The sequence below is a fragment of the Dermacentor silvarum genome, chromosome 5 (genome assembly GCF_013339745.2).
Source record: "Dermacentor silvarum isolate Dsil-2018 chromosome 5, BIME_Dsil_1.4, whole genome shotgun sequence".
Taxonomy (NCBI): Eukaryota; Metazoa; Arthropoda; class Arachnida; order Ixodida; family Ixodidae; genus Dermacentor; species Dermacentor silvarum.
Genome location: NC_051158.1, coordinates 177,951,737 through 177,968,684, shown reverse-complemented (window position 1 = coordinate 177,968,684; position 16,948 = coordinate 177,951,737). Strand labels below are relative to the sequence as shown.

General features: G+C 43.9%; 1 protein-coding gene across 1 annotated transcript in view; it reads right to left on the bottom strand.

Annotated features, from left to right (window-relative positions):
- The window catches only part of LOC119454610 (phenoloxidase-activating factor 2-like), a 68,293-nt gene extending 52,190 nt beyond the window's left edge, over positions 1-16,103 (bottom strand). The window contains exon 1 of the mRNA XM_049668130.1: positions 15,963-16,103. Coding sequence (XP_049524087.1) covers positions 15,963-15,964 — 2 coding nt within the window. The 5' untranslated portion in view covers positions 15,965-16,103. The remainder of the gene's footprint in view (positions 1-15,962) is intronic.
- Positions 16,104-16,948: the final 845 nt, after the last annotated feature.

The following is a 16,948-nucleotide window of genomic DNA, read 5'->3' as shown; positions in this document are numbered from 1 at the left end:
GCTACGCATCAAAGTGCTGACGACATTACACTGTTAAATACGGTAATAGAATCTCAGTGTATATCAACATGCATCGCTACGAGCAAAGTTCAGAAAGCCAGCACAGTTTCGTACTCATAATTATTAATCGATGAAAACAAACATCCTGTGACATCACATTTCCTACTCTAATGACATTGTACTTTTTCAAAGTTTCCATTGATAACGTATTGATGCATAATTTTCATCAACTAGTGTTTTACCCCACGATATGTACTCGCGCTTCTATCACACGGAACCACATTTCAACCTAGCCTTCGCGACCAGTGAATTCCCCTTGGACAGGCCATCAAAGTAGCGCGGCATATTAAGCTACAACAGACGCGTGCTTGTATCAATCTTTGCTTTCGCCCAATGTGTCCTGCCAAAATCTGTCAATAGCCACGAGGCGTGCATGCGCTATCACGTTCTAGCCCACCGATGTCCAGTCAGGTCAGCAGATGGGCACATGTGCCTCAAGATGTGCGGTGAACTTGCACGCGTGAAATCGCTGCTACCCCCCCCCCCCCTATCCTACTGAAAACTGCTTCCTCTAGTCACTAGGTTATGCGTTACGGCGCTGCTAATGGCCAGCGACGTATGAATCCTGGTTGCACATAAAGCGTAAGTTTTCGTGACTCGTACATGTGGCCATTGTCTGCTTCTTCAGTTTCGTTACAACTTGACAATTTATCGGCTAAAGTGGAAATCAAGACCAATTTTTCAAGTGCAGCTTGTATTGTCTCAGAAGTGTCGGTGGCGGCACACACACAAAAAAAGAAAAAGAACGCCGCTTCTCCCAGCGTAGAACAGGTGCCGGGAAAGCATTCCGGCGCCTGATCACGTGACGCATGCAACCAATCAGGGTGATTTGTTGAGTCGTGAGGAGGGAAAAAGAAAGAAAGGGGGACGGTGTGCTCCGCCGGGCTTCCCTCGCTTCAGGTCAGTTTCGGCGACCAGATGGGAAGGCCGCGCGTGGTGCGTTCCGTCGAGGAGCCGGCTGCGTTTGAGCAACGGCGCCGAGAACTCGCTCGGGAAAGGGCTCGTCGTCGACGTGCCGATTCTAGCTTGAGTGCTTCCGAAGCCTAGGCGAATTGTCAGCGAAGAGCCGTGGGGAGGGCGATGCTGAGGTCAAACGTCAGCGAATAGCCACCGACCCTGAGTTAAGGGCTAATGAAGCGCAACGCCTGCGACAATGTCGTCTTGCCCGTTAAGAACCCGACAACGGTGGTGAACGCCTCGTAACTACGGGAGATCGACAAACTTCCCTTACCCCCATTTTCTCGACAGGGGAAGAACTGGTGGTTTTTTATCCATCTAAGTCACTTTTTTATGTCTATTTATGCGATCGATTTGCCTACAGCATCAATCATTCATAGGTAGCATGTTAGACAGTACAAATTTTGCTGCCCGCAAGCGTCGTATTCCCATTGTACTTCGAATCTTGCGCGTTTCCTTTACTGCACGAAAAAAAATTACACTAGAGCAGTAATAGTTGTGGAAAGAAATTATTTTAACATTTCTCAATAAGAGGTGCCCTAAAAATTCTTTATTTAGGATTTTGTGTTTGAAGAAATACTTTGAAAGTTCGTTATTAATTAATTACTGCTAAAAAGAGCTAAGTTCATTAAAAATACTTTCAGTTGCCCAAGAAGGGCTGCGAGGAACGAAGTTTCTTTTACTCTCGTAGCACAGACGTCGACTTATCAAGACGTGAAACAGGTTACCTGAAACGCCCGGTATAGATGCATGTGATTTTGGCAAACCCAAATGTTTTTTTTTTGTTTTTTTTTTATAAGACTCATGCCGAACCACAGGACAAGGGTGGAAGCTTGGGCAAGTCGGTAGTAGTTGATGGTGGTGTTTGGCACAGCGCGCGAATGTATTAAGAAAAGAAAACGGCAGCGCCCTTTCTCCTCTGCACTATATTTTTCTGAGGCAATTCTGAGACCACAGGACATTCCTGGCACTTGCATAGGTGGGAGCCAGAAGAGACATCGTCATGACATATTCTCTGTGATCATCCGATCTTAAGTTCATCTTAATATGCGGACGACGCCTATAGTGTCATCCTCCTATAGGGCTGAAGCATTTGTTCAAGCAAACATAGCTATAAAAATGTTAGAACCTTGAACAAATAGTAATCATCTTCGTATGAATACGACAAAAAAGGAGTAATTTTTCATCCTAAGGGTGAGCAGCCAACTACCGGTCACGAACTTTTGTTGAGATCAACAAAGTCGAAGGTATTAAGGTGTACACATCTCTAAGACGTTGCAGTGGGATGACCACGTAAATCATATCGTGAAGAAATATCGTGCGTAACAGGCATACTTCAACAAAATCGCTATGTATTTCCGATGTCTGAAAAACTATTTACTATGCTTTATTTTCATCCTACATAACTTATTCTGATTTAGTTTGTGGTACAACGGCCGACAAAAACTTTACTAGTCTTTTAAGAACCGAAAAAAAGATTTTATGAATCATTAGTGATGTGCCAATGGCTTCATTCCACTTCAAAATAATCTTCAAAATAAATCTTCAAAAACCTAAAGGTCATTCTAGTAACTAATGTGTACCAATATAAACTTCCACGCGAATATAAACTCAGCATTAGGGAAAAAACGTACGCTGTTTTTAGACATATCTAACCTAGTATTATTAGGTAACGCGACCTATAACAAGAGGAAAACTGAGCGCTGGAAAGTTTGAAAATGTCGCAATAATTACGGATTTCATATGCTAAGGAATAAGCTGCTTCGACTGCTAAACGTACAAATCAAAACAGAAATCGATCTTCTAGACCTAAACTTCCTTAGACTGAAAGCGTTGTTTTAGTAAAGCTTATGCGCACGTTCCTAATACACAGCACATACGAGTATATGCACTGCTTCATCAGATAAGTGTCTCTATTAAATATGTTACTTCAGTTCTATTGCTAAATTCGCATCGTGTCATTCGTAAAAATGTCATGTTAATAATGTTTTCTTTTTACCCTTTTTGCCTGTGTTGCTTCGTTGCCGTCAATGCCAACGGGACCAAGATTTATTTCAAGCCATAATTGAACGGCTTTTATTTTTGGCCCCTTTCACAATGTGTACGTCATGTTGTGAAGAACAAATAAAATGAATGAATGTATGAGCTTCATTACCAATCCCGGTCGTTCAACTGTTCTCAGAAAACGTTGATTCTAAAGGCTTTCGTTTTGTGTGTTAAAGATTTTGTAGGGTTGTGCTAAGCATATTTTCCGAAGTTTTCTCAAGGCTATTGCACAATAGCCCAAGTGCATTAATCGTTGTCCATTCACAAAACCCTTTGTTTATATTTCCTCATGGACAGTTTTGGTAGTTCTGAAATTATTTATACTAGGATGCGAACAACTTTCAACGCTTTGTACCCAGAGTGTGGTATTGCTATGTATGCCACAAGAAATTTTATACCTACCACTGAGCACGTATTATGTATCCATATGGTTCGTCCTCCTATACTGATGAATGTAGAAAGCAGGTACTCGTAGGTGCGGCTCCGCAACGACTACATTGAAATACTGGTTGTGTGCATAGTCTTACGCAGGACAATCTCAACGTGAACCAACGAGCGAAGACATTGCGGTTCTATAATAATTGTCTGACAAAATAGTTCAGTGGAAACCCGCTAGATGGAGAGTAGTAATGAAATTGAAAATGAGACATCCACCTAATCATCGCAAGGAAACCCAAACGGTTTGCTCGAAAGAAAATCCTTGCAGTTGAAAAAAAAATTCGTCCCGGTCCGGGACTCGAACCCCGGACCACCGCCTTTCCGGGGCAGCCGCTCTACCCTTTGTTGGACAAAGGGTAGAGTCCAACACTCTACCAAAGTGCTTGACATAATAGTTCAGCGGAAACCTGCTAGGTGGAGAGAAGTAATTTCACGAATTACTTCTCGGAATCTAATCGGAATCTTAATTGCTTCGCTCCACCGAGCGGGTTTCCGCTGAACTATTATATCAAACAGTTGCCTTTGCTTCGAGTTCTCGATTAATTCGACTTCGCCCTGCCATCTGCTAGCCGCCTGGTAAGCCCAGATGGTAGAGCGGCTGCCCCGGAAAGGCGGTGGTCCCGGGTTCGACTCCCGGCCCAAGACGAATTTTTCTTCAACTGCGAGGCTTTTCTTTCGAGGAACCTGTGCGGGTTTCCTTGGTGGCAATTGCTACGATTGGGCGGATGTCTCATTTTCCATTTATAATAACTGTCGTAGCTTTCATTTCTAAAGCACCCCTCTTTAAAACTATAAGCTATGCCAAATGCAGGACAACCTTGGGTGGTCGCTAAAGCGAAGTTTCCACCGAGGTCATTTTGAAAAAATGCCAACAATCCGGCTGCTGCAAGCTCGGCGCATATCAGACAAGCAGAATACCTGTCTAGTTTGAACAGCCATTAACTTTGAATTGGTAAATGACAGCTCGGTTTACACGGCTATGGATAGTTCTACATAAAGCTGTCATTGGACGGGTGATGGATAGAGCAAATTTATATTTTGCAGTATTTCGTGACATTTTTACATCACTATACTTTCCAGTTATATTATAATAATAAAAATTGCAACGAGCACTGTTTGACTCCATTTAAAAACTTTTTACACCCCACGGGGCTCATCTTTGTCCCACTATAATATTAATCTGTCTTGCTTGAGGTTCCTAAGTGATAACTCTGCACTCGTTACACGCCTGTCAAGAGTATATATATGTCAAGCTGATAACACTAATGCGTTGATTACTTGTAGGTGCTGGGCGCGCAGCGTTAAAGTAAAACAAAAAAGTCGTGCAAGATGGATTATTGCTGCGGGACAAGAATAAGCCTCACAGGTTATGCCGGTTTTCAGATTGATATATTCAGTCATGATCGTCTATTTGCGCTTTGCCAGAGGACGCCCCAGAGTTCATGAAACCACACGGTAGTATGTAGGCTTTGGTTCTCCAATGAGCAATTCATACAACCTGACGCGTGCGGAATAAAAACCCTGTCAGTTTACTTTCCTTCCTTCTTTCTTTTTTTTTTTGGAAGCCGCTATGGGCCGCTACTCGTGACGGAGGGCTGTTGGCACGCGTGGCCGCAATTCTGGACGTAGTTCCGATACCACCCGTTTCGTTGACCCACTAAACGTCCTAACCTGACCTAAAACAGCTTCACCGTGTCCTGACTCGATCGCTCTGTATTTAGATCTTATTCTATGAGGAGAAGGGAACGAATAAAACTGGCGAGGTCGCTCTCTCTGATGGTTACTGGGGCGCTCTGTGAAGCGGCAGACTGTACGGACATGCCCTCGGTTCCCAAGTGACGGCCGCCGTTCAATGAACCCCACCCGCCGATGTAACTTTCTGGGTCATCCCCCTTTCACCGCAACGCCACTGAGATTTCTAGCCATGCACGCGAACAGCCTACAACGCGTTACAAACGACCATGATGCTTATCTTCCGTCGAGTCCGCCGCATTACATAAGGCGGCCGACGCCAAGAGCGCTCGCTTGGCATTTCTTTCACGCTCCACCTTTTGCGAGCCTAGTGCGTGTGAAACACTTTCCCATAATCAACATACGTGATTTTTGTTATGAATTTGTCGACACCATTGCAGGCGTTCAAAACTACTGTGATCTACTATAAGAAGGCAAAATATATGCGGCAAAACGAGTAAATAGTCGGAATCTCCTTTTGGAAAAACAACGCCTTATGCGTTGACTTCGCGGTTCAAAACGAGCGACGCTACTGCGATAAATTTATGCTCCTTGAATATATTTCGTTTTCAACAAACAAGTTTTTCACAGGACGACCATTTTTATATTGAGATACCCAGTCAACGTTAAAAGGCGCCGTTAATTTTTGCATTTTATCAAAAGTGTTGTGAGTGAAATATTCATTTGCACATATTCGCGAATTTTTTTCTGTCCAATGTCTTCTGCTGCATTTTTTTCCCTGTTGACCAGCAACAAAACCAGCAGTCCATGCGAGTGTGCCCAAATTCTCATTGCCACTAGACTCAATTGCGATTAAGGGTTCTTTGGCTCTCACTATGTACTTTACTTATACAAGGTAAAAAGTAGAAAGTTACCTATCAGTTGCTTGTAGTAGTAGAAGTACAAAGTTACTACAAAGAAAGTGGTCAGATAAGGAGACACAATCTCTGCAATGCTATTCACTCCAAGCATAGAGGTATTCAAGCTCTTGGACTGGGAAGGCTTCGAGAGGATCAACGCCGAATATCTAAGCAATCTTTGGTTTGCAGATGACATTGTCCCATTCAGCAACAATGGGGATGAATTACAACAAATGATTGTGGACATTAACCGAAAAAGTGTAAGAGTGGTGTTCAAGATTATTATGAACGAAACAAACCTAATGTTGAATAGCCTGGCAAGGGAACAAGAATTCAGGATTACCAGTCAGCCTTTAGAGTCTGTAAAGGAATACGTTTATCTGGGTCAGTTACTCACAGGGACCCTGATCACGAGAAAGAAATTTACAGAAAAATAAAATTGGGTTGAATTGCATACGGCAGGCATTGCCAAATCCTGACTGGGAGCTTACCACTGTCGTTGAAAAGAAAAGCGTACAATCACTGCATTGTACCGGTGCTAACATATGGGGCAGAAACTTGGAGGTTAACAAAGAAGCTCGAGAACAAGGACCACACAGAAAGCGATGGAACGAAAAATGTTAGGCCTAACGTTAAGAGACAGGAAGAGGGCGGTGTGGATCAGAGAACAAACCGGGATAGCCGATATTCTAATTGACATAAGGGGGAAAATGGAGCTCGGCAGGCCATGTAATACGTAGGATGGACAAATGGTGGACCATTAGAGCTACACAATGGATACCAAGACAAGGGAAGCGCAGTCGAGGACGGCAGAAAGCTAGGGGTGTGATGAAGTTCGGAAATTTGCAGGCGCAAGTTGGAATCAGTTAGCGCAAGACAGGGGTAATTGGAGATCGCAGGGAGAGGCCTTCGTCCTGCAGTGGACATAAAATATAGGCTGATGATGATGTTAGTTACTTGTAGAAAATTGAAAATGCTGGCTACCATTGCATTGCCCCTTTCTCTGTAAACAATAAAGGTTCATTGAACAAAAAAATGATGCTTTGACGTGTCATAAGGTGACATATGATACAGTCCGGTTATAAAGCATATTTCTGAAACGTGCTAAAAGAGTTACAAAAAAAACTTTGTTACTTTTTTTATCGCTAAAATTTACAGCTGATTTAAGGAGCGAACGAAATCTAATATTACGTGTGTATGTGCGAATTATTTAGGCCATTTTATTGATTTCTGCCTTTTAAAAAGCCGTGCTACCATGGTTAGCGCTTTGTGAATTGGCGAGAAAAAGGAAACGAGCGCTTCTGGCCTCATTATCTTTAAAACAACGGGTCTTTAAAGTTAGGCTGCATTATTAAATTTGCTTTTTATTAGCCTTAGTAGCCGGAAGCCTCAGTTTACTATATGTACCATTTGCGCAAACGTTCCGGCAAAATATCTATGTCAATTGGCGATATTTAAAAAGCGTGACGGGGAACAGCCTGCTATACGGACTCATGAGTGCTGAATAATCCTTGAACCCGTCCTGGACTCGAACTCGCCGAGGCAACCAAATGTCTCGCATCTTCATGTCGTCACACTCAAGCACGCAAGCTGCACATTATACTGCGCAGCTTGCGTGCCCACCCCCCCCCCCCCCCCCCGCCGTTTTGATCGCACAGGCTGACATTACCGCAGTGCGGTGAGTTCAACGCCAGTCGTGACAGCCGGCAACATTTCATGATTTATTTTGTTTATGTCTAAGCGCATGCTGTTCAAAATGACCGCCGGAACTGGTTTGCGCGGCGCTCAGATCTAGCTGCGGTGCTGGAAGGCTCCTGCTGACTGCCCGCGGCGTCGGCCCCGCGTCAGAGCACGCCAGTGGTGGCCTATTAAATCCGGAGCCGCTTAATCGGTTCAGGCTGCTACTGTACTATCGCTTTGAGTTGATCGACAAAAGCGACTGTTGCTTTAAAGGGTTCCTGAACCACCCCGTGGGCTTGATGGAAAAACACGCACCGTAGGCTGCTGTGAAGATCTCAGCCAAATTATGCAGTAGCGCGCGATGTCTGGAGCTCGTAAGCGGAGCGCGAAGTGACCTTTTTCTAAAACACTCTCTTTTCAACAGAACCTTCTCATCCATCTTTTGAGGCTGCTATGGGGTCTTTTTAGGCTGCTATTTTGAGGCAGGTTCTCATACAGGGCTGATATTTCCCAATAGCTGACATCAATCAAGAGGGTATTTGGACCGTTGCATTTTCTCCTACTGTTACTGTGTAAGTTTATTGACATAGCTTAATAAACAGGCTTAAGTAAACAAAATTCTGCGCTTCAAATTTCGATATGAATAATGTACTTCCGGAAGTACGACTATCACTTTCACTTTTTAGCACACGAAAAGGGACAAGACACAGAGGTACGACGCGGACATCCAAATTAGTTACAGAATGGGTTACAGAATGGGCGTCGTTACAGTTACAGAATGGGCGTCGTACCTCTGTGTCTCGTCCCTTTTCGTGCGCTAAAAGTAAAGGTCATGAAATACCAACATGTCCAAACTTACACTCTTACGACTATCAATCGTCTGCTAAGAGAAGGGAAGTGCAGTCGAGGACGGCAGAAAACTAGGTGGAGTGATGAAGTTAGGAAATTCGCAGGCGCAAGTTGGAATCAGCTAGCGCAAGACAGGGTTAATTGGAGATCGCAGGGAGAGGCCTAAAGGAGGATACTGGGCAAGAACATTTCTGCATAACTATGAAGCCCAGTACTGACCTAACAGCATGTCAAGTGGCTTGACGCCACAAAATGCACGCACTAATAATAAATGTTTGATGTAATAGTTCAGCGGAAATCCGCTAGGTGGAGATAAGTAATTAAAGGGAAACTGAGGCTTCCACCCAAATGTAGCAAGTTGCTACAATGGAAACCCAACCGGGTTCCTCGAAAGAAAGCCTCGCAGTCGACAAAGTCGACTTCGCCCTGCCATCTGCTAGCCGCCTGGTTAGCTCAGTTGGTAGAGCGGCTGCCCCGGAAAGGCGGTGGTCCCGGGTCCGAGTCCCGGACCATTACGAATTTTTCTTCAACTGCGAGGCTTTCTTTCGAGGAACGCGGTTGGGTTTCCATTGTAGCAAATAGCTACATTTGGGTGGAAGTCTCAGTTTTCCTTTAACTAATGATAAATACATTGTATATCGGGCGTGTTCTTAGACTTTACAGACTTTCTTAATATCGCTTGCGGCAGGTCGCATAATTGTACTATTTGAGCTGGATCAAGAAGCGAACTTGACTTGCGCAAGAAAATGCAGCGCAAGAATATGAAGTCCGCAACAAATTATTAAAAATTACTACTTATATATTTGAACACTTACTCTAGCTCACATTTCACCATTTATGAATCCTAACCGTTGAGTTCCAAAAACGGTGGCATCTTCAGAATTCATTCGAAGTAAAAATACGTTGCAAATCCAAGGCTACAATTCGTCAATTGCACAATATCCTATAAAGTAATCACTAAAAGGTAATTAGTTAATTTTTGAGAATACGCAAATTACACATTACAATTTGTTACCCAACCCAACCACATTACCACAACAACCCAACATTACCCAACCACCCAATTGAAGAATTACGGTACTGCTATCTGCCAAAGGTGTTTGTTTTGATTGTAGAGCCTGATAAAAAAATTGGAGGACGCTTAAGCTTCGCGTTTAAGAGTGGAACGCGATAGCGTTATCGGGCGCCGTTCGCATCGCATTTTTCATTCAGTAGGCTTTGCTGCAACGCCGAAAGTGGAAAAGCCAGCTTACAAAGCCCAAGCTTACACCGATCCCCTTAAAGTCGGCTTCACCTTTAAATAGAAATGCATTGCTGGGAAGACGTTCTTCCAGGGGCAATATAAGTCATCTTATATTAAAATGTGTAGGCCCTAGCACCTTTTTTTATAATTTAATAATTGTTTGCTATTTCCCCGAAGCGCGCGCGTGTCCTAAACGCATTCGGCTGGCGAAATCCCAGTTTGACCTGCCGAGGATGGGAGCGCCATCTGGATAGCATTTTCGCGAGTAAACTACCCGAGCGCGCCGCTGAAAAATGGGTTTGTGTTTGAGTTTCCTCGTACCAGAATTATAATTTCTCGTAGATTCAAATTAAAATCCGACACCACCATGCCTGTAGGTTGTGGATAAGTCGTACTTTACCATTTTTCTGACGTATTTCACTGTAAGAAAGTCAATTTTTGTTCACCAAAACCTTGCGCCACGCGAAGGGCCTGCACAGTCGGGGTGGTTGGGGATGATTTTCTCCGCCACGGACGCCGACGCCGAATTTTCTGCGACACGGGGCCCTTAACGCTGTCGCAGCAAAAAAAAAAAACATCTAGTATGTAAATGTATCGCAAGGTCCGTTACGTGGATTCTTTCATACTGCTTTAGCCTTTTCGTTCCTTTTAAACTGCTCCAAGCGCATGAATATTGACATGGGTACTTGTTTGTCTTTCTCGGGTGAGCGCGTTCCACCGTCGAACAAATGTTATTTGTTAGGCGGTAAAACCGTTTTGCTACTGCGTTATTGACCATCACTACCACGTGACAATATCATATAATGGTGCTAATGCAGCCTAAGGCGCAAATCAAATAACTAAATAGAAAGGACTATTTACGTCAATGGCATCGAGTCTGACATAAAATAAAAGACGCGTCTAGTACACAGTCTACTTCATAAGAAAACTGGGGCTTCGTGCCTCCGCGAAAAGTACAAATAAAGCAATAATTTATGCGCAACCGTCCTGTTCCCCTTCTTCCCCCCAATCGCACGTTACAATAAACTCATACATACGTGATGTCGACAGCCAGGTACAACACTCGGTGAATTATAAAAAGGCTCCAACGGAAAGTATATGGTGCCCAAGAAGCGCTCGTAATAATTGTTTCGCGGGAACTCGCTGCCTTCGGGTCACGCCTTAGCTGCCAAGAACGCGTAACCCCAGCGTCGTTTCTCGGCCGCGTCGACGCCACGTTCAAGGTCAAATTGTACACGAAAAGTAAAAGTCGATTACTACACCGCCAGATACGGTCTTCGCCGGGAACGACATTGGCGGAGGCAAGAAACGGAGGGATTTCCCCGCACCCCCTTTTCTTGCAACCCACAGATGTAGAGCTGGCGTTTTTGCTGAACAAATGGCGCGCCTGACAAAACTTATCAGTATTGTCGCCTTCCTCCGCATATTACGTCGATGGGGAAAACCGGATGAAACCGTGGCAGGTCCTCGAGGTGCGCCCGCGCTTGAAAAACGGCCTCCTCGCCCTTTTTGTTTTTCTAAAAGCACCGCGCTTTCTGTCAAACACGTCTCTTTCTCCCCTCTTGATTTGAAGCAGATAGGAAGTAGGCGACCGACAAGGTATTTCGTGGAGTGACTGCACGACGACTTCGCAGTCGCTACTTTCTTCTGTAACTTTACGCTTTTAAAAAGCTTTGAGGAATATGCAATTGCATGGGGTCATTGCCAAGATCTAGAGATAGGCTGTTGACCTGAGTCAACTGCAGATTACGTGTGACGCAGTTGCGTGTCTTCTTTTTTTTTCAAAGCAAGTGGATGTGAAAATTTCGACTTTCTCGATGTAGAATTGAATGAATTTTTCATAAATACCCTTCAAAAGCTTACTGCAAATCATTGTAGGTTTAACTTACACGGAAAACGAAGGTTCGCTGTGTAAGATCTACATGATACTTTGTTAATGGAGCTGACATCGCCAGGTTTACGCCCCAGTGATGCACTGCGGAATAATTTTTCACATCCACATTCTGTACCGCGCCAATAAATTTAGGTGCGCGAGTGTCTTCACATATTTCCCGCATAGTAGTGCAGCTGGGAGTCGCAGTCGTGACCTCACGCTCAACAGCTACGAACCACATCCCCTGAGACACGGCGGCTTATTCGTGGATGCTGTCATACCTTTTCATGTCCTCTTGCTGGGTAATACCCTGTCGGTGTCAAACAAAAATGCCATGGCTTTCGCTTCTTTAAATGTTCACCATCGTGCATTTTTATTCATAAATAAGTAACGGCAGACGAAATAGCGCGTAGTCATCTCTTTTCGCCTCGTTTGTTTGCACTTTCGGACAACTCAGACCAGACTAAAAAATTATTTTAAGAGGACTTGATACTGAAAATTCGGTAAACTAGACTCATTACTATACATATAACGTGCAAATTTCATCTACACAATAAACAAATCATTGCTGACGTTCTTCCGCCACCTTGAGTCACGTTCACAGTTATTACTTGCCATATATTACCTCAAAGCCATGCATGGAACTCACTAACACATGCATATATTGAACTTCCGTGTAAAATACAAACTCTGTTAGTTTCAGAAATTTAGCCAAAGGAAGCTTGAAATTACTAGTTTACTCACTTTTATCCTAAAGAATAATGAAATCGTTGGCTATTTTTGCTTGAATCTAACGTTCGCTATCTCCCGAAGGATGTCACAAACCTGCAAAGCACTTAAGAATGGGTTTTGTATGCACTTAATAAAATCTGCGTAGTTCTGCCTTCTGCCATTCTTGATCAAGCTACCTCATTAATTTTAGGCCGCTAATTGGACGGCAGTAACATTACGTTTTGCATCCCATCTTCGAGCTCTCACAAACACTATGGAAATATGAAGTACTATAGGTAAAGCACTAGTTCTTACGGATTCGTTGTGATTAACAAGACGGCACATTAAAATACAACGCCTAAAGAAGTGGACATGGGACGGGCGCTTAAAAATGAGAATGTTCTGAAAACGCCCATATCCTTCAACAATTAGAACTCATGCGCAAGGAAGCAATCAGAAGGACATGGCCGACGCTGGCCAAGTTACACACCGCAAGGATTTTCTGGGACAAAAAGGCAGTTGGGCACAACACACAGGCTTAAGGAGAACAGAAACGATATCAGTCATGTGCACCTTTTTTTGCAGTGCAGGAAGTGTCAGTGGGAAAAACGACATTTATGACACAACCTTCCTTGAATAGGAAAATGTAATAATAAAGAAATGATGCCGAGACTGATGCACAAGGTGTTTGTAGGCTGGCGAGTGTCTCCTTTATGTATTTTATCATTGTGTAATAGTGCCTCTTGGATATAGGTATCTGATATTGGAGTCTCCGCGGTCAGGCGTCACTGCATGTTGTTGTTTTTTACACAGATGTCTCGGTAACAAGGCAGCAACACACTAGGAATGGGAAAAAGGCAAACTCCTAAAAGCGCCGCCCAAATTTTACAACTGTATTTATCGGTTATCGATTTTGTAAAATATAAAATCACTGCCCAAGCACTCCGTACACATGGTTAATCGGCGAAGCTGAAACGTGCGGCCCCAGTGTTTAGCAGTGGGTTAATCCCGACGTTGTATTGAAGCGTTTCTCAATTATTGGTTACATGTTTGTGTTTCTAGTGGAACGCAAGCGCCAATGGCGGGCGGATGCAGCTAACCACGACGCCGAGATAACTCGAGATATCGAACGCATGCGGCAATGGCGAGCCGAGGAGGCGGCGTTGCGGGCAGAGCGCGTGCTTGGGTACGACGCAGAGAATGACCTCACTAACGGCGCTGCCAATGGCGAGCGCGCTTGGGTGCGACGTAGAAAACAACGTAATTGACGGCGCAGCCAATGGAGACATTTATGGAAACATGTGGCGAACGCTTTTTTGTTTCGCCTAGCCATATACAGCTTTCGCTGTAATAGACGTATACACGTGCGAGTATTGTTTCTATTTAGGTGTCTCGTTTAGTGTAAGAATGGAGGCACACGTTCGCGTTCAAGTCGAAGCAAATATTTGTATAATACTGTTTGGGCACCTGCTGACTTTAAAGACTTCAGTTTGAGGCACGGCTTTAAAGAGGCAGCTGTTACATCGTACAAAGGTAAATAGGAGAACCTTCCGTATTGCAACGAGGTTATTAAATTTCAATATAAATAGGAAGTCATTTGTGTGAAGTTGTCATGTCTACTTGAAAAGTCGTCTTCTCCTTTTTAAGTCCTACTCGCGCTAATACAAATACGCATTCTGCTCAAACAAGAAACTCTTAGAAGGGAGGTCACGTCACCAAGTAACCTACTTTGGGCTTTGAAACGTTCAAGGTTGTTCTTGGGTTTCCGTCTCTGTTTTCCTTCTGGTTTTCCGCTCGAATGCGCTGTCTAAGGACAGAAAATTCCCATGACGTGGCCTGCCTGAGTGACAACGTTGGGTACATTAGTGCTATCGGGCTGACATGCGACTCCGGCTGCCTCAGAGTGGCACATTTGCATTCCCTCGTGTTTCGTTTCGCGTTGGCTTGATTCCCAGCATACGTCTACTTAAAATATTTGATTTGGTTTGCTCGAATGTAGGACGTATCGGTGCCCAAACTGAAATCTCTAGCATCAGATATTATTGCACACAAAAATAGACATTCCATAGTAAGATACCTAAAATTGAAATTAATCTGTTTTTGGTACGGTTTCCACTATCCTAATTGCTACATTTACAGCTTGCTGGTGCTTGCTTTTAAAGAAGCCACTGGCTAAGTTAATGCTAGCCGAATGAAAGTCTATTTTCTGTACTGATCAAACCATCGAAAGGAATATCCATAAATAGGAGCAAGTTGCTTAGTTCTGAAGCTCTGTAACTGACGAAAATTCAGATATTTTACACACGATACTCGAGTTATATTTTCATTAGATTTATAATCAGTACTCCTGTTTCTCGCGGTGGTATTCTTATATCTGTTGGCTCCAGCATTTCCACGAACATGTAAGGTATTCGCGAAAGTTACCCCGGGTATATACTGATCGTTACACTGCCAGCTATATGTCATCGTGTTTACTGCTGTGGTTCTACAGAGAGGAACGCATTTACGTACAGTATCATACCACAGAGCCCAACAGTCCTTGCATTATTATGCATAAATCTGTACTTTTCTCCAAGATAATTGTATATTATTTTTTATGTTTTGACTGAACGCCATGAAACACATGAATTATTTCTTCTTGCTGATTTTCCAAGGCACATGGCCACGGCCAACTTCATATAATTTGAGCTTCAATGAAATAGACCAACTTTCAAATAAATGTAGTGTTGCGAGTTTCTCATCACTCGCTACGACGTTTTTCATTGTTATTCTATTTCGCTGTTTCAGTTCATTAGTAAATTTGATCGTTCTGAGATAGCGACATCAAAACACCTCAAGCTATTTTGCCAAGAAAGCAACGTTGTTTTTCACGTAGTGCTTGGTGCCAATGGCAAGTACTAGCACAAGATTTCAGATCGAGCACAATATGTATAGATTTAATAGGGTAACATTCTTGCACAGGCCGTTGCTCTCGGACAAGTTATGGTATTGTGCTGGCGGCTTTCACCAAGAAAAGTTTCATGCGAGCGATGTTTCTTGTCTTCCGCAGACGTAAAACATCCACGTATATATATAACTACCAAAACCTCTAAAAAAAAGTTGTGTTGCCAATGAACAACCAATAAATTTGTATATGCTCTGTTGTATTAGAAGGTTTCAAATTAATGTTCAATTGCTGGCTCGTGTTCTATTTTATAAAATGCTTTTGCAAAATTTCCCATTATTTCTTATTATACGAGAGTAACGCGACTGCGCAATTTGAATTCCTAGCTGACGTAGGGAAGAAAGTTGTCATTATTCTCAGAGGATCGCATCATACTGACTACCTACAGAAAGCATGACAAACTTCCACTTTCTCTATGCACCCAATTCGTAAATATTCTTCGCACAACCCTTCTCAGCACGATAAACTTCCCGGAGTGATTTCTTGCATTGAAAACAGGAGCCTCCCTCATGCGTTGTCATTAAGTACATCCAGGAGATAGGAACCGCTGCAGCGCGAGGCGTCACTCACATTTTCGCTCCTTACTCAGTCGCCCGCGCCGCCACCAGCAGTGATAGTTGTCGCTGCCGTAACGGTGCCGGCCTGGCGCGCGATGAGCTCAGCGGCGATTTTCGGTGGGCGGACCGAGAGCGCGCACCGGTTCTTCCGAGAACGGGGGCGCCGTCCACGACTCGCGGGGCGCACACGAAGCAAGGCGGACTGGTCCGGCCAGTTTCTCTCGCCGCCTCGCGAAGGCGACAGCCGGCCCTATTCGGCGAGGGCTCAGTCAGTGCGACAGCCGCGGTTGCACGCAGCTAGTCGCTGAGGGCGCAGACCATCGCTCAGCTGTAGGTCGGGGCGTAGACTCCAGTTTAAAGACTGCCGATCAATTTCATTTACTCAATTAATTTTTCAATGAGCAGTTTCTGCAGCCTTTTATAAAGCAACAGCCAACAAATAGTTTACTCGTTTTATATTCTAAGCGTGCCGCTTGAGTCCAGTCGTCGGCGTTCTGACAAAAACCGATAACGACACTGCCTTCTCGTCTTCCTTTCCAACTCCTTTATATTAACACTTCAATGGGGGAACAACGGTGACTGCGCGCGCCTGCATGGCTGTGTGGTCTAAATGATGGCACATTTTTGCCCTTTCGCTGTATGCTTCCAGCGTGCGCATTTATTTCTCTATCTCATGGCACAACTACAAAATGCGCAACTACAGTATTGACGCAGCTGTGAGGAAGATCATCCAACCGCTGCGTATTACATAGAACGCATATTCTTTCCCCCAAAATTAGCAAGCTCCGTGTGAACTTATAGTGCCGCGAAAGTTACTGCGTTATCTGGAAAATTATTTATTCAGCGTTTGGTGTCCCACAATAAATATTCTACACATGCATCATCTTCAAGGAATCAGCAAAATGACTGGCGTTTCACCTACACTCTCGAAAGAGTCGATCCTATTTCCTAACCGTGTCTAAATTGGCACAACGCAATGGTCTAGGTCTATAGTTCCTC